At 41.3% G+C, this 24,965-nt stretch overlaps 1 protein-coding gene across 4 annotated transcripts in view; it reads left to right on the forward strand.

Annotated features, from left to right (window-relative positions):
• Positions 1-12,911, forward strand: part of bcam (basal cell adhesion molecule (Lutheran blood group)) — a 49,691-nt gene extending 36,780 nt beyond the window's left edge. The window contains exons 6-17 of one of the 4 annotated variants that reach the window (XM_085801131.1): positions 62-244; positions 1,049-1,170; positions 1,308-1,449; positions 2,005-2,120; positions 3,342-3,483; positions 3,810-3,934; positions 4,737-4,878; positions 5,111-5,134; positions 5,788-5,820; positions 7,584-7,725; positions 8,971-9,070; positions 10,728-12,911. In XM_085801131.1, coding sequence (XP_085657257.1) covers positions 62-244; positions 1,049-1,170; positions 1,308-1,449; positions 2,005-2,120; positions 3,342-3,483; positions 3,810-3,934; positions 4,737-4,878; positions 5,111-5,134; positions 5,788-5,820; positions 7,584-7,725; positions 8,971-9,070; positions 10,728-10,730 — 1,274 coding nt within the window. In that variant the 3' untranslated portion in view covers positions 10,731-12,911. Of the gene's footprint in view, positions 1-61; positions 245-1,048; positions 1,171-1,307; positions 1,450-2,004; positions 2,121-3,341; positions 3,484-3,809; positions 3,935-4,736; positions 4,879-5,110; positions 5,339-5,376; positions 5,556-5,787; positions 5,821-7,583; positions 7,726-8,970; positions 9,071-10,727 lie in introns of those variants that run through there. The other 3 variants (XM_085801132.1, XM_085801133.1, XR_015037822.1) reach the window with 3 other exon arrangements.
• Positions 12,912-24,965: the final 12,054 nt, after the last annotated feature.

Below are 24,965 nucleotides of genomic sequence, written 5' to 3' on the forward strand. Positions count from 1 at the left end.
TCCTGTACTGTGCAGAGGAATTCATCTTGTTTTCCCCTCCTCCATCCCCCTCCTTTGCCAGAGACCTACATGATTCCCTCGGTGGTGAAGGAGGCCTCGGGACTCTTCACCATCAAGAGCGCCCTGTACATGCAGCCCACCAAAGCCGACAAGGACTCTGTGTTCCAGTGCACCGTGGAGTACAGCATGCCAGCGGACCAGATCAAACAGAAGAAGTCCGACACCATCACCATCAACCTCAACTGTGAGTGGAGAGCAGGGATGCGGGCAGGACTGGTGGGGTGGGGTGTTACACAACCAGTGAATATACTGTATGACGGGGGTCTTCAAGCAGGGGTGCCTAAAGTGTATCCACACATACATACACATGAGTAATGAAGTTGGGACAGTTTGTATAAATTAAATTCAACCTTTATTCCCACACTACATTTGTAAATTATGGGGCCGTTTAATAATTACACCAGTTTTCAATGAAATATTATGTTGAATACAGTATCATGAAATTCTACTGATGGAAATTTGCTTGGATACACTTTAGGTTCTGTGTCTACCACCATCCAGACATTATCCTTGTGTAATTCCCTCTCTGTCTGCCATCATCATTTTACTTGCTGCATCTTGCATCTGTTATTTTTGCAGTTGGTTCTTTTAATCACCAAGCAAAAATGCCAAACATTTGCTGGCTCCAAATTCTCACATGTCAAAATATGTTTCATTATTTTGAGTTTTTATAGAAATCGAAACAAAGAAGACTAATCAAATAATAAATAATAAAAGAACAATGAAAACATTTGGCTGCAGCTCTTCATGGAATGATAGCTCATTTACTCTCCGGTCCAATTTCATTTTTAATGCTACAGTGGATTTTGATTGTCAACGTAAGAATAATGAGAGGAGGAAAAGAGGAGGCCCTGCTCAAGTAAAACATCCGTTCTGGAATGCATTGCGCATCTGTGATTGATGATATACGTACTGTACAGTGTAAACAGTGTAAATGTATCCAAAAGAGGAATACTCACCTGTTCCATGTCCGTCTTTGTCTGTCCAGATCCATCTGAGAAAGCGACCTTTTCCCTTGAAAACGCCGATCAGGTCAAAGAGGGCGATACTGTCACCATGAAGTGTGAGACTGACGGAAACCCTCAGCCTGAGTTTGAGTTCACTAAAGACGTACGTGTGCTTTTCATGTGTGTTAGACAGAGAGAATTGTGTTGTGTGTTTGTTTAGCGTAACTGTGTACCCCAACCGTCACATCCAGTCTTTACCCAATGTCTCTTTCGTCCTGTCCCCCGCCCTTCAACCTCTAGGGAGCAAACATCCTCGGTGTGAATGGTCTCCTGACGTTGAAATCTGTCAAGCGCACAGACTCTGGCGTCTACACGTGCTCAGGCTTGGATTACGACAACCTGGATGCCGACCTGAGTGGAACAATCACCCTCACTGTCAACTGTGAGTGAAGCCGGAGACAAAAACACAAGAGACGCGCACGCACACAAAATTGCAGAATTAAGTAAAAACAGATAATTCACCTCCCGTCTGCGCAGGTTAGCCCTCTCAGTAAGGGTGTTCTTTTCATCAGTACATCATAGAATTAAAAGGGTTGAAACAGAATGAGCTTTAATGGAATCCTTTCAGCTGGCCGATATCCAATTCAATTTTTCACAGTTCATCTGGTACTTTAATGTTATCCCAACCACACTACCTAATTTGATCTTATCACACACATTAAGGGGAGATAGCCTAGAAATAGCATGGAAGAGGCTTAACTTGGGCTTCAAAATGGGCTCAGCTTCAGAGTAAGTGCATTAGCTTTGTACTTACAAAAAAATTAAATATTCTGCTTAGTACGGTTGTACTAAGAGCCTTATTACATGCTTGTTTAAGCAAGGAGAAGCTTTTTGATTTTAAGTGGCACTTCTTTAACCCATTTTGAATGTATATAAAGCCTCAGGTTACTTGTGTCTTCTTCCCTTTCTCTCAATCTCTTTTCATTTTGTCTGTCAGACATCGACCCGGTGAGCGTGACCCCAGCCGAACCTCAAGTCGTCAAGCTCGGAGACAAGGTGGAATGGCAGTGTAAGACCAAGGCCTCCGGTCAGCACACTGTCCAGTGGAAAAAGGTGTGCTGCATCACTGTCTCAACCTCCCTTCCTATCTCCTGTCCCTTTTATGGAAAACTGGGGTATTTCTGAGAATGCAGGACTTTGCTTTTTTCCTCATCACTTCACAGAATTTGTTCTGAGCATTCCCAGATAAGAGTTCAACTGGAATTCAGTCCTTTGCTTCAGCTTTGGTTTGAGCTTTTTGAACTCTTTCCAGTGCTTTTCTTCAGACAACATTTCAATGTGACACAAAAGTAGTTTCGTGTGCAGCTGCCACTCAACACTGGAGCCTTTAGTTCTTAAGCAGGGCTCCCCTTAAAGACAGTTGTGGCCCCACTACACTGGCTGTATTGTGTTATGGCCAGTTGCAACAGCTGGAGAGTCGGCAGTGGTCGACAGTGTCCTGTTTGGTGAAGTGGAAAAAGGAAACAGTAGCACATGCTACACGTCTCTAATGACATCTAATGTAATTAAGCATGTAACTCTGTAAATCCTAAGCATGGCTTAGATGGTTTGAAATAAGTTGGACTCATATAGGACCTATTCAACATGTCTTATATATTTTTTAGTTTTACGGTCTTCATCTAATGTGATTTCAAACTGTCTGAGGTCAAGTGTAAAGCTTCTGGACTGTCAATGGCCAGTTTGTGTGATAGATATTAAAACCATTTGGACTTTGCATATTCTGTGTGCAACAGGCAAAGAGAAGAATATCTTAAGGATTTTCAAAATTTCACACAGTTAACATACCAAAGAAAAATGTGTGCAGCATGTTTGAGACATTTTTGTTACAGCAAAACCACAAACCAACATGATACCATCAGTATTTTGGTATTCGTGCCAGCTCCTGCATTTGTTATGTGCAGAGTATTCTACCAGTGTCAGGCTTGTTGTTGTAGCCTGTCTGTCTGTTGTGTCTCCTGGGTGCGAGGGAAACTCACCAACCGCCCGTTTCCTGGGAAGAGAACATGGTTGTTCTTAGAAAGAAGAAGATTCCTATGAGAAGAAGTTGAGGAGAATTGCATGAGACAGGTTCATCATGGAGGACTTGCTTTGATCCATTATCACTCCACTTAGGAAGAGCTTGTGCGTGTGTGAAGGTTTTTCTGCTGCTTTCCCAGCATAGCGGCATGCCTGCAAATGAGATATTCACAGTGCTGTTTTACTCTCACATTCACACACAGAGAACAGTTGTGTGGGTCCAGTTGGTTTTATTTGGGTGTGTTTGTGTTCCTCCAGGGCTCCGAGGTCCTCTCACAGGACGGCACTCTGTCAATACAAGATGTTTCCTATGATAAAGCCGGAGAGTACATGTGTATTGGAGCCGTTCCATCTGTGCCAGGGCTGACAGCGGAGGCTAGTGTCAGCCTCACTGTCAAAGGTAACCTACAGTCATACTGTATATACATAGACACACACAAACTTCAAAATAAATAAAAACAATATAAGCAATCAATAATATCAATGTTATATCTTGGCTTGTGAGGATACTCCATTATAAACATGAGTTTATTTAAGAGATTTGATCAGAGGAAGGAGTAAAGTTGGTGGAAGCAGTTAAGAGGTAGTGTCACTTCCTGGTCGTTGATTAGTATTCCAAATGGGATGTAACCAGATTAGTAACTGTGCGTGTGTGTGTGTGTACGTGCTGCACTGTTTTAAAAAAAAAAAAGTTCCAATTGTTTACTCACGACTTTCTCCCTCCAGGAAAGCCCATGATTGATACTCCGGCTCTCGCAGAGGTGGGGAAGGAAGGAGACATGGTGACCGTGAAGTGTGCGGCCTTCGGCTCCCCTGCCCCTCAGTTCACCTGGAAGCCCCAAGGAAAAGAGGTACATATGTGAAAACAGATCCCAGACCAGAAAAAGAAGTCATTAATACTTTCCTGAACGGAATGATATGTAAAACTAGCAACAGAAGTGAAGATGTATACCAAACACACCGAGCTATCACTATAAGTGTTTTCATTTGGGTCAAGAAGTTTGAAGCATGATTCATTTTTCATTACATCTTAAGATCTTCTCCTTGAAAAACTGGCAAATGTTGAACTTCAAAAGCAATGGAGAAAGGCAAGGGAGAAACGGCTCACGGGGCTATCAGTAATATTTAATTATTTTATTTCACATTGATATGATTATGTTGAAAAGAAAATCCCATACGAAGCAGCACTAAAAAATTTACGGTGGGAATGCAGTTTCATGAGTGAGATATTGAAGAAAATAAAGTTTAAAAATGAGATGAAAAATTAATGATCCTCAGAAAATGTGGATCATTTTAGAGGCAAATAGTGATATTTGTATGATCAAAGACAAGAGAGATATAAAATTGCGTAACACCCTTTTTATTAGCACGTTCGGTTGTATCAGTGAAAAATAATGGGAAGAAAAAATTAAGTACAAAAAGTAGAAAGGTCACGCACATCCAATTAAAAAGGTGCTGGCCTCAAAAGGGAGAAAAAATTAAGTAAAACCTCATAAGACTGTGCACAGTGTTAGGAAAATAATTTATGGAGCAAAAAAAGGGAACTGCATCAAGAAAAATCAAAATACAGGTAGGAAATGATGCAAGAATATGAAAGAATTCATGTTTTCTTTCCCCTTTCCCTCTCTTCCCTCATTCCTTGGCTCCTGCCAGTCGGTATCAGTGGAAGATAACAAGGTGGTGAGCACCGTGACCCTGAAAGCCACAGCCGATGTCATGAAGACCGGGGTGACCTGCGAGGTCTCTAACGAGTTTGGAACTGATAGCAAGGTCTTGCCGGTATCTCTCGCAAGAGGTTAGTGTCAGGAGATGACAGCAGCGATGATGCTGCTAGTTACTCTTTGTCTTCATGTTTCTCTCCATAGCAGCTTTTTGAGCTTTGACTGAGATTAAATGGTGTTTGTCCTAAAAACTTGATTCTGTAAAATAAGCTTGTACTTCAGGGAAGAAATCACTGAAATGACCCTAGAAATGACTTTACATATAAAACTTAGCTGCTTTCCTCTTCTTCTTTTCCTCTTTTCCAGCAATTGACAACACGGCCGACAGAGGTAGAGCCTTCTCCCTCCTCCTCCTCCTCTTCCCCCTCCTTCTCTCAGGACTCTTTGTTGTCCAGTCCCTGTAATTTAGACCCTCCCCTCCTCCATTCATCTCCCCTAGCCCCGGCCCCTCCATCACATACACACACACACACACACACACACACTGACAGACATACGCAAACACATACACGTACTCTCTCACACACACACACACTCATTCACTCACTCACTCACTCACTCACTCACACTACTCCCTCTGCTGTACTGTAATCTTGTATATTTGCCCTCTTGCTACCGAACACTGTGGATATTGTATATTGTTATTCTTCTTCTCTCGTCACCTTTGTATGATGTCTGTCCTATATTTTGTGGATGCTACTACAACTTTTTGTGGCCCCTTGGGGACAATAAAGGATTCTATTCTATTCTATTCCTCCCTTTCCTCTCTTTGTTTCTTCACTGTGTCTGCCTTGTGGTCTCCTCTTCTTTCCGACTGACGTCTTGTTTCTGGCTTTTCCCTTTCATTGTAACCACCCGCCGGGTTGATGTGTGTAGAACTGAGTATGCCCTTAGCTTTTGTGTGTGTGTGCGTGTGTTTGTGTGTGTGCTGTGCTTCTTGCTTTGCTTTGCTATGGGACTGAGAAACTCTTTTTCTCTCAAAGTGCTGCTCACTGGAAACCCTGTGCTTACGTCAGGTCTGTATGGCAAACCCTACTGACATGTATATGGTGTGCGTGCGTCTAGACCTGTGAGTCGCTGTGTGTATTGATGTCTGTGTGCAAACACAGGTTAGTGTATTTGTGTTTACAAGATCTATTGTGCTTGTGTACTTGTATTACTGTACTTGTGAGGACAGATTGTTTTATATTTTATCAGTTATTTTTGTATTTGTTCCAAAATGACTGACAGGACAAAACAAAACAATAAATCCTGACCACTGAGGGAGTGAATCGGGAAAGTTTCGGATCGGGAATTTTTGATGGAACAACTTACTTCAGTCAGTTGCCAAAGTAATCGGCTAATCATTTAACCTCTATGGGAGAGTCGACTACTCACAGTACAGCTCTATAACAGTGTCAAATGTTCTTTTAATTATTTATTTATTTTTAATCTGTTATGACAAGATGTGACTGTAGCCTTAAACTGAATATGTCCTGTCGATCATTGGGTCACTTTCTAGATTTACAGAGAAGTGTTTTCAGGTGCCTAGATATAATAGGCCAGACCGGGAGGAACCATCTCTCTATCTATTCATTCATTATGTATTTGTAGGACACCTCAGAGCACAGTCCAGAGGGGAAGATGTTTTCAAATTCACATTAAAATTTTGTCTCTGTTCCCTGTTAAATACAGAGTATGCACTGTTTTAAAAGAGTAGTTTGACATTGTCCCTGCTGTCACTGTGAGGTAGCCAGGCAACCACTCGAGGCTCCAGGAAGTCGCTCCTTCCAGCCAAGAAACAGTCAATGACATGACACCCTGTATAACTATTAAACAAATAACATACACCATGTTAATGATGAACTTTAGAGGTTCTGGTGTGTGAACATATCCTGGCTTTCTGTTTCGCCTTGACTCCAGCTGTTCTTTTAAACTAAGCTAACCTTTTCCTGGCTCAAGCCTCATCATAAATATGACAGAGGTATTAATCTTCTCAAACTACCCCTGGCGAAAAAGCAACTTAGCATATTTTCCAAAATGTCAAAATGTTATTTTAAGGACACAAGCCATCCAGTTAGAAAAACATTTTCTAACTGGATTACTAGCGTCTGTTATCTGTAGTATAATATAAATACTGGCCTTTGAAACTAAAATAATATAGTTATGTTATACTTCATGTAGAGAAATATCTATTTTCACATTTGTCCTCACAAGTATACTAATACAAGCGTAGGTGGATGGGTGAGTATGTTCAATGTTGTTTTCTGGCTCCGGTCAGCTGTTCAATATTATCTGAGTATCCAGGCCCCTGTTTTTGGGTCCCTCACATTTCAGTCATTGCATTCAAAAGTTAGTCTAATCCTACATTCCACTCCTCTCCCCCGCTCCTTTTCCTCTCCACACCCATCCATCAATCCATCCACCCATTGTCTTCACCTGGACCCCACCCATCCGTCCCCTTCCCTGTCCTCTCCACCTTGCTCTCTGCCCTCACCTCATCTCTCCTTCCAATCACACCCCAAATGAAATCATTCTGCTTCCTCTTCCTCTATCTTTTCTGACCCACAAATCAAACACCCCCATCTCCCCACACTTCCCATAATGCCCCTGTCCCTACTACTCCCCCTTCAAAATCAAAAACACCCTCTTCCCACCTCCACCACTGTGATCGCTCCCTCGCTCCCCCTCCACACCTCCCTCCAACCTCTCTCCCCCCTCCACTGTCCTACCAACCCTCCACCCCACCATTTGCCCCTCCATCCCTCCCTCCATGTGTACCTCCATGGCGCCACTGTAGCTGACAAGCAGCAAGGAGGCTCCAGCGCCGTGGTGATAGCCGTGGTGGTGTGTGTTCTGCTGCTCCTGCTGCTGGTGGCCCTCATCTACTTCCTGAACAAGAAGAACAAGCTGCCCTGCAGCAAGAAGGGCAAGAAGGAAGTGTGAGTATGGGTGGGGAGGGAACGATGGGTAGAAAATAAATGAAAAATATAACATAAAATAAAAGCATATTGTGATTTGTTACAGTAAATGAATGGACAGATAGAACAAATGCATTTACATGACTAGATGTAATTAAGACACTCTTGGTTGGGAATTTCTCCACATATATCACAATAAAATATTGTGACAGAGCCACTTTCTTTTACATTATGACAATAGTCTTAATTCTTCTGCTAGTTTACATAATGCTGAGCAAAATAATGGGTTTCACTAACACTCAAAAAGCCATATTTCTGCATTTAAAGGGATAGTTCAACATTTTGGCAAATTGACAGGAATGCACATCAGTGGTTTTGCAGGAATTTGCCTCGAAAACAACTCTGTCTGGTAACGTTATGTTATTATCTCATAGCGTGGTGAATGTGCAGGTCACAACTTGTCCACGAGAGCGTTTTGGAGTTGTTGGATTGTGTATTTGATGAGTTTGATGAGGGAAACCAAGAAATCCCATTAGCCTCTGTAGCGTAGCTCTGAGCTTGTGGCTTGCGGCTCTGCTCCACCGTTCTAAAAAATAGCTTGCATCGCCAATTAAAGGTAATGGACCTACTCCTATGACTACAGGGATTATGGCAATGGGCCAATTTGTCAAAATGTTGAACTATCCCTTTAAATATTATTACTAGTACAGCTGATGTACATTAGTAAAGTGAGTGTAAATTATTTAGGTCATCATGAATGGTGGTACCATGCTTATTCAGTCTCAAAGCTTGATTCATCCAAGACAATTAGCTTAACATCTGAGCTTCACTTTTATCATTTTTGTGCCTGATTTCAAATCAGTATGCAGTGTGAAACGCTGTGGGAAAAAAGAGTCTGTTAGAAAATAATCCTCAAAAGGTTATCGCCTCAGAAGTTTGTTCTCACATGTGTCTTTTTCTAGTCAGGATTCATTAATTAGCTGGAAAAGCTGTTTGATTGCATCGTAGATTTGAGACAGTTAAAGGAAAAGCAAACAAAGCACAAGCAAACCTTTTAAAAATGAGTATTCATTGGATGAATTGGGAGGAGTGTTAACAAAAATTGATCGTCTACAGCAGCCCAGTATTATTTGTTATGTCAGAAACACTGTGTCAAGGTCACACTATTGGTCAGCAAGCTTCAGTCATTAGCTGTAGCAGTGAAACACTATTCAACACAGCTCATTCACTCTTTTGTATTTGTTTGTTTCCCCACTCTCCGTGCAGGGCCGGTGGAGAGGTGAACAACGACATTGTAGTGGAGATGAAGACGGACAAGGCCAATGAAGAGGCCGGTCTCCTCAACAAGAGACCGTCCACAGAACAGGTCAGACCAATGATACAGGATGGGACTAAAGGCTCATGGGTTATATGACTGAATTTTAGAAACAGTGTTTTTAACAGTCCGTTCCAGCTAATGATCATCACAGGGCATCAACAGAACCTGTGAATTTTTCATTCCAACAGCTTAGAGGAGGTTTTTTCTCTTTCCGCATTAATGAGTTGTGACTCACAACACTAGAGGCTATTAGCATGCAGGGACAGGTCAAGGACACTTGAGCTGTTAAAGACAGTGCAGTGGCTGGAAACAAAGCCATTCCGCATTTAAAAAGGGCTCCCATTTAAATACTTTTTTTTATTGCCTGTGGCCAGGCCTGTGCAGACTCAGAGAGAAACTAATAATTTTTGCAAAAGCATGTTTTTACAATAAGGTTGAGTCAGATGTGGCATTTATGTTGCTACACAAAATGCATTCAGATCATCTTGAGGTGTACAAGTGTTCAATAGCGACTTAGCTGTGTAATAGCTTGTCCCCTTGATTTATTGCACCACAAGGCTGAGAACAGTCATGTAGACGTCAACTTACTTAAAGATTGCAATCAGCTTGACACGAACGCGATCTTTACAGTCAGCAGAAATATCTGCAGGCGCATCGCTCAGGCTGACAGAGTGTCTAAAGTCAGTTTTGTTTCAAAGACAGCAGGTTTGAGAAAGCTGTCCCTGCAGCTCAGATGATGGAGGGCGACAGCTGCACGCAGTCATCTGAGAATGTCACCACAAATGTTAAACATTTCATCATGAAATTGATGGCAGTAGCATATTTGACGTGATCGCAAAAGCCAGTTTAAGCAAGCCTTGTTTTAGGTGATTTTTTTTTTCTTTTCTTTTTTTTGGAACTGGTGACAGAAAATTGGGTGACATTTCAGCATTGCAGCGAGATTGCAGATACTTTTTTTGCCTTTGAAATGGATATAACAAGAAGATGCAAAAGCCCGTTTGTCCAAATGCTATCAAGTCATGTCTCTTTCTTCAGACGCCGTTAAAATAGAAAAAAAAATCACCCTGTAAGCTGTCGTCGGAAAGGTGGAAGCCAAGTCACAGACAGAATTAATGTTATTCTAAAGTACCAGTACATCTTGACTCCTACTAACTAAATGTTCTAACTCTCCCGATCTCCTGTCAGCTCTCAGCTGTCACATACTGTACTGTAAGACATTAAATAAAATATGACAACGTGTTACATAAATTCATTATAATATTGTCCCGTCTTTGAGCACAGGCTTGGTTAACATTAGGGTCACATTTCACACAGAGACAGAATGCTTTGCATCTCATGGCCTCCAGCAGTGAATGAGTAATGTACTGTATGTGTTAAATGAGGAAAATGCAATGAAAACATTCAGCAACTCTGACCACTTCATGATGTGATTATGATTCAGGTTAATATTACTGTCATTACTCTGCTGCTGCTGTAATCTTAATGCAAACGTTTACCCTACAGTTAATCAGCACTTGACAAGCTGTTAAATAAGCTGTGAATGAATATGTTGTGGGGATATTTAGTAATGAAATTAAAGAATATGTTTTATTCTGTTTGCTCTGGGGCATATTTTAATTTCATCATCATTTTATTTTTCTTGTCACAGTGATGGTGGCACATTAGTGATGTTTACGTTGTTGTTCTTGTGTTTCCTCTCTGACAGTGATGAACAGAGTCGAGGAAGGCAAACAACAGAGAGGAAAGGAAGGACGACGACTGATATGAAGACAACAGGGCTAATTTTTTATTTACTACACTAGAGGAGCACTGAGGGGGGGGCGACAAGACGTGGAGCATGGATATGCGTTTGGTTTGGGGACACTGGGTGGCACACCATGTTTGGCATTCGCTATGCTTGTTTTATAACCTGGAGTACACCTGTTGGATTGACTTGCTTCATCTCCATCCACCTGTGCTACCCGCAGGTTAAAAACCAACATGTGCAGAATCATAATGTGACTCATAATCACTGGATGACATTATTATCATGGCTTCTTTTGATCCTAACTCCTTATTTTTCCAATCATGTCTCTGGTTGACTCCAACTGCAGAGTAGAGCTGAGCAGTGAGGTGCGGCTCACGCAGTCCAAACACAGTGGCGGAATCCTTCTTATCTACCCCAAATGAAACACAAAATGCCGTTAAGCCACTGTGTGTTTCTTTTTAATTATTTTTCTTTTTGTGACTGTGTGTTTGCCTGCACGTGTACCACTGAACATCTATTCTGTCTTGGAGTCTGCACTTAAATTTTCTGCTCTCTGCTGGGTACGCTGGGCACAATTATCACAAGCTGCCATTCTCTTTTATTCACCTCAGTAAAACGTGATGATTTATGCTCACATCTGATGCCTAAACACACTGTCTAGCACAAACGGCTGTAACATTTTCTGCTCAGAGAAGCCCTGTTTGCTTCAGTGCTATTTGTTTTATTGTATTTTTGCCACCTGTGAATGTTTATCTATATATTTTTTTTCCCAATATCCCTAATTAGGTTTCAGTAGAAGCAGCCCAGGCATTAATAATGTCAATCCCTTTGCTACAATTGCTTGCCTTTTAAAATTCAGCTAAAAAGCCACTGAACAAGCAAGCTATTAGGATGTACAAATTTGTTCTTGCCATTTCCAGCATACTTGTATATTATGTTAGTTTACCAATTGTTCACTTGTTTTCCTTTGCTCTCGTGTTTTCTTGGTAAATTCAAACACTGATTACCCCGTTTATCGAGCAGGAGGTACTGTGCATGACGTGGAGCTCCAAATGTCTGTGGTTACTAAGCTGCTGGCCTGGGACTGTAATTGCTATCATTTCTTCCCCGACTCTCTCACCGCCTTTGAGTCCCCCTGCTCTGTGATGAAACCACTCTCACAGGCACAGCATGCTGTGGTTCCACTCAGAGAGCTCAATTATCATCAACTTTCACTGTAAAATTGGTGGAATCTTGTGAAATGGGCGACAACCTCAAACTGTGGCCCCGCTGCGTTGTTGTTTTCACATGATAACAAAATTGAACTTTCAGGGGCTACGGTGTAGTAGTCACAGATTCACCTGTTAGGAGAAATCACAGGCACAGGTTCACTCTAGTTTGATACAAGCTGGAACGGGGAAGGGAAAGTGTGGGAGGGAGCGGGATTATTGTTGGAGTATGTGATGTACCTTTATTATTTTTACCAAATGAAAGCGTTTTTGAGTGTCACATCAGGAGTGTTTCTGTGTTCAGGCTTGCAATACTGGCATTGCTGTTTCCTCCCTGTAACACTGTCGGCAGACCAGAGAGGTTTGATAGCGGGTTGACGTGCCCTTTTACTTTGTTGTACACTGGAACCCATGATGGCCTTGATTTTTTGTTTGTTTTTTTTTTGCTTCTAAAAAGGTCACCTCAAACCACTATCCACCCACAAGGCTTTGTTTTTTCTTTAATGAATATCTACTGATCCTGCCATATTGACTGTTAGCAAACCTGTGATGGCAGGCAAGATAGATAAGTGAACTTGGAGCATTGTTTTTTATTTTTTGTTTTGAATGTTTTATATGAGATATATTGTGGTATACAGGTTGTTTTCTTTTTAGAAAGGGGGTTCTTAATTTTGCAACTACTGAGTTTTCATTTTCCCGTGATTTTCCATTTGCTGAGAGAAGAGAGAAATTTTAAATTTAGGTGTCTTTTTTGGAGATATTCTCAGTCTCTTGATATTCTCAGTCTCTGCTTTACTTCTCTCTCTGTACTGTATACTGTATATTTTGTGGTACACTGTTGTGACCTCTGTGGTGTGTTGATGTATCTTTTTATTTTGTTCCAGCTGTGTAGAATTTATAATGAAAAAAACCCAAGAAAACCAATCACACTCCTTTATCTGTGTGTTTTTTTATTCCCATCCTTGAGATAGAGCCATTTAGAAAGATGCTGTTTTAGGATTTCTTTAGTGATATCGCTGTTTTTTGTTTTTGTGTTTTGTTTTTCTTTTATGCTCTTTCAGATAAGCAGTGATACATGGCAACCAGAAAATGTTTCTGACCATATTATCAGGCAGCTGAAACACTTCCCCACCAATGAACATCATCTCTAAAATTGTCGTACACCACACCAAAGTCTGATCAGGAAACAGATTTCTTTTGATGAAACTCAGCCATGTGTTTTCTTACACTTCCTGGAAGATGACTCTAAACCGATCTCCAGCTTGTACAAAGTTTAATCTCTTTGATATAAACAGCGTTATGTAAATCTAACTGTGCACTGATTGATCCCTTGATTTGTTGTGACAGAACAGAAAAATCGAGGAAGCTCATGTTTTGCATCGATAACTGCTTAAAGGATGGGCTCGCTTCCGACTTCATGATGCAGCGCTCTCTCCACTCCCTTTCATGTTTCGAAATGAGATTAAATGAAGCCATCAATCACCAGCAAATTGCCATGCAGCTTTGTGCCATAGATCAGTAACAGTTAGTGGGATGGTTTTCATCAATAGCCACTATAATCATAATTGGCTATTTGAAAATTCATATATCAAAACTACATATTAATCAAGAGATTGGATGAAACAATTGTTGTGAAAATCTGAAATAGGCCTTTTTCTTCTCCACCTCCTCCCCTTCTAGCAGCTTGAACAGCTTACATAAGCATGTGCTCTAACCTTGTACCACTTTATGACAGTTTGGCCCCACACCATGCATCCGCCCAGTTCTCTGGTCATCATCCTATCAGATCGTTGTTCTGACAGACACGCCCTTCCCTTCCGGTTTTTCCATTAGGAAATTAAAAGGCTCTCATCAATGTGACCAGGACAAATCGATCTGTGCTCAGAATACAAAGCAGCAAAGAGTATGGGTGGATAGGAGGAATTTATGGAGATCATAAATAACAGTGTCAGTGTCATCCCCTGCTGATGTGATGGAGGTAAGGATACACGTTAGCATCGTCAGGGGCTTCACACTGTAAAACCTGAAATGAAATATTCAAACATTTACTGTTCCAGACACATTTTCCACATGGGAAAACCTTCAGGGAACATTACCTGGTTCTTGCTAACATTTCCGTGCCCTTCATGCAATGTCTGCAGGATGTTCCCCCAACTGAACATGGTGTTTGCTCATTTTAATTGACCATAATTCACTAAGAGTTTCCTAGAGACTTTCTTGGGGCCAGCTACCATTAAGACATAATTAGAGTCTGTGACCTGCACTGGCCTGGTGATCTGCACCATCAAACAGACCAGGTATGGGGTGTTTGTTTTTGTGATAAAACCATTAAAATGTTTATCTGTGGGCAGATTATGTAGAAGTTGATCAATGGAATCAATTAGACTGACCATTGTATAGTGGAAAGGGAAATTGTTTCATTAGGTGCAAACTTTATTGGTACCTTTCTACAGAAGAAATAGAGGTGACACTAGTTTTTCAAGTCAGCCATATTGGAAGCATTTACTGCTCACAATCAAGTAGTTTAGCTCTGTACACTAAAATGAAAAGTCCTGTAATTATAATCATGCTTCAGGGTGAATAGAGGCTAACATAGCTACTGGGCTAGAAACACATAATTAACAAGTAGTCACAATCCTCTTCATTAGACTGTAGACCAGTCTCTTCACAGAGATCAGACTGATATAATCCTCCGTTAAAATGAAAAAAATCCCCGCTTAGAAGGCAAATGCAGAGACTGCTTACCAAAAAACTGCCCCCGACGGGAACGCGCATCAGCGGTCTTGCTTGAAAACAATTCTGTCTGGTAACGTTCCGTTATTATCTCATAGCGTGGTGAATGTGCAGGTCACAGCTTGTCCACGAGAGTGTTTTGGAGTTGTTGGATTGTATATTGATGAGTTTGATGAGGGAAACCAAGAAATCCCACCGTAGCGTATAGCTCTGAGCAGCTTGAGGCTCTGCTCCGCCATTCTAAAAATAGCTTGCACCGACGATTAAAGGTAACAAACCTACTCCTATGACTATAGGGATTATGGCAATGGGCCAATTTGCCAAAATGTTGAACTATCCCATTAAGTTTACTAGCAAAAAAATACTGGAGTGTATAGTGAACAGAGGAAATGTGTCTTCTATTGCTTTTGAATTCAGTTTTCACTTAAAAAGGATTGGTGGATTGATTTATGTCCTCGTTACAAAGTCTTACTTGAAGGACGTGCTCTTTGTGATGTTGGTGATAGGGATGAATAAATATATGAAATGTAATTATGACAGTAAAACTTCAAGCTTCAAGGGGGTGAAATGGATGAAGAGTATTTTCAAGTAAGCGTGTGTTTGTGTAGCTTGCTGTTTTTGTGTGTGTCTGTGTGTGTGTGTGTGTATGTGTGTGTGAGATCCTCTCATTTTTTTGTTTTGCAAAGAATGAGAGGATCAGTGCTTTTCAGTCTTGCTAACAATGAAAGGGATTACTGTCATTCCTCCCAGTGTCCTTCCCTTCCTCCCCCTCCCTTCCCTCTGCTCGCTGTGAGTTTTCCTGCTGTCCCCACTGGGTTTAGTTACAGTAGCTTTAAACTGATTTAGCCATTTAGTGTCAGCCTATTGAGGGATGACAGCCACTGTCTGTCCCCTCTCTGCTCGGCCCAGATCTGATGGCTACTCAGTAGCACTTGGCTCAGCTCGATTTACACACACAGAAGTGGGCCCACTATTCTTTACGCAGCTCTGTGGAGATGGCTGCAGGTTGAACAATGCTCTGGTGACAGCCTTGTGGACAGGATGTGCTTTATCATCCTGCATAATCAGCAGTGCACACATAGAGTTTGCACACATGACCCCAAGAGCAATAAGGCGAGAAGAAGATCAGCATGGATGTAGTGATTAATGGAAGTCTGTCCGTAGCAAGGGAGGAAGGGAAGGGAGGGAAGAGGATAATTGATAGAAAGAATTTAAAAGGCACAGGAGAAAATGGGGAAACGCTAGATGGAGTGAACTGAAAATGGATTTAAAGGTAGGGCAGGGAGGGGGCAAATTGAGGGTGGAAATGATGCAGTAGGAGGAGTTACTGTCAAGAGTGGAGGGGAAATGAAAGAAGTGATTGGCGACGAAGGACAAAACAGAAGATGCCTTGTTAAAATGCCATAAATCTGCATTGGCTCTGGGAGTTAAACAAATATGGGCTCTAAGGGAATAAAATAGGAGACAGGAGGGAGGAAGGGAGGGAAAGAGTGAAGGTTTGCAGATAGGTGGGAAGAGATAAAGCGTGAAAGAGCTGTTGCATGATAAATGTCTTTATCTTCCTCAGTCCTCAGGTTTAATATCCTGTGTGGCCTGAATGTATTTACTGATTGGCTGTGATTATGAGAGACAGTACCTGGGTACTCACTGTGTGTGTGTGTGTGTGTGTGTGTGTGTGTGTGTGTGTGTGTGTGTGTGTGTGTGTGTGTGTGTGTGTGTGTGTGTGTGTGAGAGAGAGAGAGGGAGAGAGTGCATGTGCTATCTGTGTGAGCTTGCATTTATCTGCTGTATTTCTGATATCTATCTCACAGCATGAAAGATTTGTTCCATTGATTGTATCTGTGAGAGTGCTATTAAGCCGAGTGGAGGCCAATCCCCCGCTGCAGCGAGCCTCAGTGAGTGTGTGAGTGTGTCACTCAGGAGGGCCAGGCCACCTGTGGGATGTTTGGTTATTAAGACCCAGCGGGGTGTGTTTTAATTTTAATTGTTTAGACTTCTTTGAGCTGCGTCTCATGGAATTAAAGGCAAATACAATGGAGGCAAATGGAATTTCCAGCAGAGTTTATCGGCTAAAGAGTATTTAAAAAGCTGACAATAAATACATGGCACTGATGTGTAGAAGCCAGAATGTGATGGGAATCAGAGCCGTCGGCGTGGTTCACTCCCTCTGAGTTCATCCAAGTTATCTGTTTGATGTGGTATGTTAATTAATTTGCAATGGTCAAAGGTCATTAACTTTCCATGACGGGCAGAGGTCAACTTCAAGATTCAGTTAAACAATTTAAAAACACAAGGTCAGGACTATTTTTAACCAGAACTATTAAACTCTTGGTCCAAACTGCATACTTTAACTCCACTGGGGACGTTTGCCTTTTGGGTTGGAGTTCCCTCTGTAAACATATTGTTGGCTTAAATATGCTGGTTCACGATTTTGGGTTGTTCAGTGAACTATGAGCACATGGTTGGATTCCCATACTGCTTTGTGTGTGTGTTTTAGTGCTTCATTCACAGCTGACCAACTCAGCTGTTGTTCAAACATCTGGATCCATCTTGAGTTCAGAGATTCGCAAGACTCATGGTGGCAGGATTTTATGGTTGGTTAATGCTCACAGTAACTTTATCTGCTTGTTCAGGCCATTACAAATCTAATGTTGTGATGAAATGAAACAGTGACATTTACATTTCCTGTCAGCGCTGCCTACTCAAAATTTAAATGTGAGGTAAAATGATGGGATAAAACTGCAATATAATGATACAAAAGTGGATATGATGTGATTAAATGTCAGTAACACAAGCTGGACAGCATGAATCTTTAATGAATGCATTGAGGGGAAAATGTCAGTAAAATGGGCCATTAAATATACTATCAAGACAAAAGATCATATTTTCAATCACATTAGCTGCCAAATTTGGCCACTACAAAAATTAATGTTTAAATAGAATTTTAAAAATGTCATTAATATTAGCTGGTCATTTGGTAATCAAGTTTCATAGGAGAAGATCAAATGAGATACTCAAGATTCCATTAGTTGCTAGTTGGCTATTAAAAACATGGAAAATAAAGTGTAAATTTGAATTGCTTTATCTGTGATGACTGCTTACTTACGACTATCAACAGATGTTTCCCTGTCTATATTTCGCAGGGACCACTAGTCACATGTGAAAAATAGGTGGGATGCCGAATCTCTAGATCAAACAGCAGCAGTAAAGCATGGGATTGTGTTTGGTCAACTCTGCTTTCACTTTTTTAGTGAAGTTTATAATTTATTTGCATATTTAGTCTTTTATGATTTAACTATATTTCAAATGGACAAAGTAAGATGAAGGATTTCTGGCTTTCTCTAAACTGCTAGAACTGGTTGCATGAAATTGCACAAATTCATAATATATTTTATGAGCCAAGAGGTTTGACTCTAATCTTTTTGGTCAATGTGATTATTTTCATTGTCAAAAATGAACTGAAAATTTCCAAAGGCTCTGCTGTATATTTTAAGCAGCATAAAAGTTTAGCAGTTTTTTTAACCCAGTAAAACTGTACATTCTAGTTTACTGTAGATAAGACCTGTTGTAATTCAAGTGGACCACCCCCCGAAGAGGTGTTTCTTTAAAGGGATAGTTCAACATTTTGGCAAATTGGCCCATTGCCATAATCGCTATAGTCATAGCAGTAGGTTCATTACCTTTAATTGTAGGTGTAAGCTATTTTCAGTACGGCGGAGCGCAGCAGCTGGCTGCTCAGAGCTACGCTATGGAGGCTAACGGAATTTCTTGGTTTCCCTCATTAAACTCATCAAATTCAACATCCCAAAACTCCACAGCGCTTTTGTAGACAAGTTGTGACCTGCACAACCACCACGCTATGAGATAATGACGGAACGATACGAAACGGAGCCGTTTTCGAGGTAAATACAGGGTAAATACGGAGACTGCTTGCTGAAAAACTGTCCCTGAACGCAACGCGCATCAGCGGTTTTGTATGAATTTACCTCGAAAACGGCTCCGTTTCATATCGTTCCGTCATTATCTCATAGCGTGGTGGTTGTGCAGGTCACAACTTGTCTACAAAAGCGCTGTGGAGTTTTGGGATGTTGAATTTGATGAGTTTAATGAGGGAAACCAAGAAATTCCGTTAGCCTCCATAGCGTAGCTCTGAGCAGCCAGCTGCTGCGCTCCGCCGTACTGAAAATAGCTTACACCTACAATTAAAGGTAATGAACCTACTGCTATGACTATAGCGATTATGGCAATGGGCCAATTTGCCAAAATGTTGAACTATCCCTTTAACGTGTTAAAAACCAAGCCTATTTTTAGGCCTTTTCTCGAACCAACCACAAGGTCTATTTGAATACTTTTGCTGAGATGTGTAAATATAAGAATATGTGTTACTGGTGAAGAGTAAATGAAGATGACACACAGCAAAAATTAAATAAATGTAATGTTCGCCTAAAAAAAAAAAAATCATGTTTTGGATGAGTGTCCTTCAGAATGATGCTGCTAAAGCTCAAAACCTCTATCAAATGATTGTACAATGGATGAACATTGTCTCTGCAGTGGTTGATTCTGATGAAGTGAAGCAGTACAAAATTATTGAGATTTTACTACAAAATATTCAGACAAGCTTTCCAAAATGTCCATTTTTGGCACAGCTTGGAACCACCTGCCACTATAAACCATTGTTTAATTTTTATTTTCACACAATTTGCATAAACTAACTGAAAAAGAATCAACCGGGACTAAATAACAACTACTGTCTAGGCCCTCTGTGTCTCTGCGTAAATCTGCACTCTCAGTAGTCTCAGAGCAGCTTATTTGGGTGCATTTGGCTGACTGGCTCTATCTCTGCAGTCTGCAGCGGATTGGTTGATTCAAGTGATTGACTGCTCATTCGAACCGTTAAACCCACGCTGATGTGATTGACAGTACTGGCAGCCAATCAGAATCAGCAGAATCCTGAAATGTGTGACGTGCAGGCTGTTGTGTGCGCGCTGGTTCACCGGTAAAAAAAAAAAAAAAAAGGTTCACCGGCTCCTAAAGCCGCGGCCGGACCGATTTAGATGTAACACCGGTCAGGTCAAAATTCAACTGGAAATATTGTGGATTTACCTTTACAGTCTATGGGATTTACCCATAAAGCAAACTTTTCACGGCAAAAAACAGCAAAGGTAAGAAGAAATGTACAACCATGTTTTGGTCAAGCAGTGTCTGTGTTTGCTCGACTTTTTGGCTTCTCTCTCTGCCGTGCATCTGTGTAGCAGCAGGTGCTGTGTGTCGTTCCAATCATTGTAGCCGCCGGCTCTTTCAGATGAGTGGTAGTTGATGTGTTTTGCATAATGTACAGTAGTAGTATACCAGCCAGAAATGTGGCGACATGGGTCCACAACTCCACACAGAGGTGCTTCATGAAGTTTGATGTTAAGTTGTTTATTTGAGTAGAGTTTGGGCTGTAGGGTCATAGAAACATGGTTTTTACAGGCTGTAGGCCAGCTTCTGCTGTTTAATTTGACATATAATATGAATAATCTTTCATAATCAGTGCAGTGGTGGCTCTGTGATTGTTCTGCATGTCTTCAAGTCCTCCATATGGGGGACTCGGCTCTAAAAACAAGGCTTTTTTTTTCAAAGAACAAAAACACTGCGAGAAACAGTCCGTCAGTTTCATCAGCTTTGTTGTAAAACCATGGCATGTTCACCAACATACTAGATTATGATATAACACTGTATGGTTTGTACTCAGGAATTTGTCTTTGCCCATTCACACATGGTGTGCTGCTGGATTTAAAGTATTGCCAGAGGCAAAAAAAAATATCCCCATGGGGTTCAGTAAAAAAGAAAGAGGGAGGAGGGAGAGAGGATCATAGAAGAAAGTCAGTGTTAAAAGAAGAGGGAAGAGGGAGAAGCGGAGAAGTGCCTGGAGGAGTTGAAGAGCAGCTGTTGAGTGTTGCTCCTCTGAGAACTTCTGTACATGCTACAGGCTCCTCCCTTTGGCTAACATTACAGCACAGCAGCTGTCTGGAGGATAGGCCTAACACACACACACACACACACGCTTACTTATATTTTTGGTGATGATTTACACTCAGAAACACAGATCCCCTATCAACACACCCTAAAACTTGAGTTGCATGCACTCATCATTATTTTGCGTTGTGCAGTTGTAAGTGTGTCAACCCATGGGTCCAGAAATGGTGCACATATCTAGAAGTAAGCTGAACTGTGTTGTGTTATGGCGTATAACACATTCTTTGTTCTTGAGCCTGTTGCCAAAGTCTCACTGCAGAATAAAACACCTTAAAACACACACCACACCTGCCTGAGGCCAGCACACAGCCAAGAACAACAACAGTTGCATTGACAATATCACCCAACAGTTTTACCAGCCTGTATCGCTCCCTCCCTCCCTCTCCTCTCCCCTCGCTCTCCCTCTCTTCTTTTGATTTCCATCACACGTGGATATGCACACGCTGCGAAAAGTGTTTGTTTCCCCCGTGTGTTGTAACTGTAATAGCAGTGACAGTGAGAGCGACTTAGGGCATCCCAGGAGTGCACCAGATAATTACTATCATATGCTTCACTGGCTTACTAATGGAGTTTTGCCATTATATCCCATCCTGTCCTCCTTTTTTTTTTTCTTCATTCACGTCTCTCCTGCTGATGGAATAAACAGAATCTGAAGTGTGTATCGCTTGAGGATGAGAGAGTTTAGTGCAATCTGGAAAGGCCTTGTCTTTTTTTTTTCTTTCATCTTCTCCTTTTTTCATTTTCAGTCTTTCCTTTTTTCGCCTCAGCTTCTATTTTGTACTGTAGCTACCAGATATCTACTCCTGTGACCTTCCCTACTGCCTTTACCTTAATAGAAAAAGCGAGGAGCTATCAAGTGATGAGAGAGCCCTGCTCATTACAGAGCCAGCGGGCCTTATCAAGCTGCTCTGTGCAGTAATAGAAAACACGACACAGCGTTTACTCTGTAGCAGTGTGTCCACCTGTGTCAAGGTTTACCCTCTCCCGCCCACATCGCCTCCTTGTGTGTGTAAGTAAGTAGCCCTGGTATTTCTCTCAGCTGCATCCTTATCAGCTTATCAGACCTGTCCACTTTATTTGATGCAAGATCAGAGGACAGAGCTCTGCAAAATGTCTCTCACACACACACACACACACACACACATACGGACATTTACACAGGATAAAAAAAACTTGCTGTGTGTGCGAGTGCTACAGTGTTTTTGTTTGAGATATACTGCAGATGCTGAACTACTGTAAGTGTGTCTGTTAGTGTAAATTATTTACTTTCAAGAACCACAGTCTCACTTCCCTCCTCCTTGCACTGCCTGGTTGTGCCTGTCTCTTACCATACTGCTTTTTCCAGTGTAAACACACTCACCATATATACATGTACTGTTCACACACTAATGTAGATTGTCATTGACAAAAACAATCTGATTCTCTGTTCACAACCTGTACTTTATGAAACTGCCTCCATCTAAATTCCTTAAGAGAATCCAGAAAAAACATTGATCTTATTCTCCAGTCATGACTTGTACTGTATGAAAAGTAGTATGAGAGGATGCTTGTTTTTGGAGCTGCATGCTGCAGGGGAAGGGGCAGAGCGACTAACATTCCTTACTAATTGTATGTGTTTGCTCCCTCCCGCCTCTCAGTGTGTGTGTGTGTGTGTGTGTGTGTGTGTGTGTGTGTGTGTGAGTGCGTTTATGCTTCACGGTGCAGAATAGTTTGGAAGATCGTTGCCAAGACATGTGTTTGTGAAGTCGACCTCTGCCACAGGGGGATGTGTGTGTCCAGCGGGAGGTTTTATGTTTCAAAGGTCTGCTGTTATGCTACAGTAGGAGCAAGAGTCAGAGGTCGAATCAGGAGATATTTGTCCGGTTGTGACTGTTTCACGATGCTTTTTGTGTCCTTAAATGTAAAAGTATATCAAAACAATAACCCATTATACTGATCCTTATAAATCAGTATTAGTTTTGCTACATTTGCGCTATTGGAACAAGATGCAAGACGATATCAATTCCCAGCTCATAAAAGATTTTACATTTGCTGTTTTGGTTCTCAGGGGACTTTTCCAACTAGAAATCTTTTGCTGCTCAGGGGATGATGCGCTTCATTCTGGTGGCAACAGCATGCAGAAGAAAGAGTTGACTGTTATAGCAGTGATACTGCACAGTTGTAATTACAGAAAATCCAAGTGAAAACTCTCCCGCTGTGTAAAAGACCTGAATGCTTCATTTAAATGCCGTTTTGATGATGATGTATGTAAAGAAGTTTAGGTGCAGTCGTTTAAGAGCTGGCTCCATCTGAAGCGTTCAGGTAAAAGGGTTTTAGTTGCTACAGTGCTTGATGTTCTCTTCTCATTCGTCAAGGTTACATCGTAACAAGATTTTTTAAATTCCAGTTTCACTTCAACCGCTCCAAGCAGCCAAATCCACATAATGCTGTTCAGGGTGTCCACGTTTGTTTACCACACATCTGTTGAGTGTTTTCCTACAATAAGGCAGAGGAATTGATTTGTTGTTTTGTTTTGTTTTTAATTTCATTTTTAATCAACCTATAATTTAAATAATTGCCCAGTTTAAATAGGCCAAAGCTGCCCTATGAAATTATGTGTTGATTGTCTTTGTAAAAGTATGTTACTTTAAATGATTTACTCACTTCAAATGATTTGCTAACCCTCAGGCTTTCCTCCCTTTACTTGCACTGACAAATTGACTCTGTTCTTTGAATTTAATCACAGTCCTCAGCAATAAAAACAAAATTCTGACAGTAAGCCTAAGAAGAAAAATCTTAGAACTCCTAAAGGTGGACATTTTATTGGGTTTATGAAGAAATCAACTCATCGATGCACAGGTTGTTTCCTGTGCAGTCGTAGATTTCATCTTCTTACAAAAACAACAGGCCTTAATCCCAGGTGTAATAAGAGAATCTTGCCAAATGATTAATTATTTATGTTTCTCAGACATGAAGCAGGAAAACTCAGCTATAGAACAGGACCACTAAGATGAAAAAACAACAACCATTCACTATCTGAAAACTCTCTGGGAAGTAACACTGGCTGTGGCATTTTCAGTATCTGGTAGATGACATTTTTCTGCAGGCAGGGAGTTTCCAGGTTCACTGTGAAATATGAGTGGAGTGGACCTCAGTGTGACAGACCTATGAATGAGTCCAGGCGTATGGCTCAGGGGAGTTTACCTGGCATAAGCGATGGGACATCTCTCTCTCTGCTTGGGGGTGGTGTGTGTGTGTGTGTAAGAGTTGACGCATACGTTCCATATCGCCTGTTCACTGCAGTTGAGCAGCTGTTTACAGCATTACGTACTGTGAATCTGTTTGTGTAGGTCGGATCATTGGACGCAATTTTTCTGTCTCTCTGAAGTAAAGCGTGCCCCCAAGTAGAGCTTCCTCACCGCATTCCTCACACACATCTACTCAAACACACGCTTACTCGCAGGAAACAACATGTTCTGGTATGTACCCGCAGTGTTAACCAATCCTTTGGGATTACAGGTTTCCCTGTAAAAAAGAAAGATACTTTGGAAAAATGACAGGGTAAGGGGCAATGGATGAAGCAGCGTGTCGCCATGGCAACGGCCCCCTTCCACGGTGTTTTTTCAGAGAAGTTTGTGATGATTGCAAAGGGAAGGCAAATGGATTCCCTGTGGGGTTTACCTCTCTGTAGCTGTGCCCCCCCTTTTTGAGAAAACCATTACTGAAAATGCACGTGTTTGAGTGCCTGAGTGAGTGAGTGTGCGTTAGTGTGTGTTTTTGATCTGCCTCGACACAGTGCCATCAATACTAATGCATTATCAGAGAACGCGCCCGTGTGATACATCCAAAACATCTTGAGATCAGTCGATGCAGCTCAATTACTGACTGTATGTAATTGTATCCCTATGTAAACACAAACATGGCTGATTACTGCTTACTTTGTTCTCTCGAACTACGTTTAGGCCTACTTCTTGGGTCAGAGGTATGATTCATTTTCAGGTCACAGAAAAACATGGTATGGAGATTTTCTCTGCAAGATAATTTAGATTATTTTAGGAAAGGTTGGGCCTCTTTTATTGCTTTTCTCGGAGTAAGACATACCACTATTAGCAATAACTCTCTCTGATAAATCTCAGAAGGACTGGAGTCGCTGTCTGAGAAGGGCTGTGTTATTTTAAGCATTTTTGTTGTTTCCCTGCATACTTTTTTATTCACTGTTAATATGGTGAATAATAATTAGGATTTTCTGTATATCAAT

This window comes from Trachurus japonicus, chromosome 16, assembly GCF_045865225.1.
Source record: "Trachurus japonicus isolate A0001 chromosome 16, Traja_1.0".
Lineage (NCBI taxonomy): Eukaryota > Metazoa > Chordata > Actinopteri > Carangiformes > Carangidae > Trachurus > Trachurus japonicus.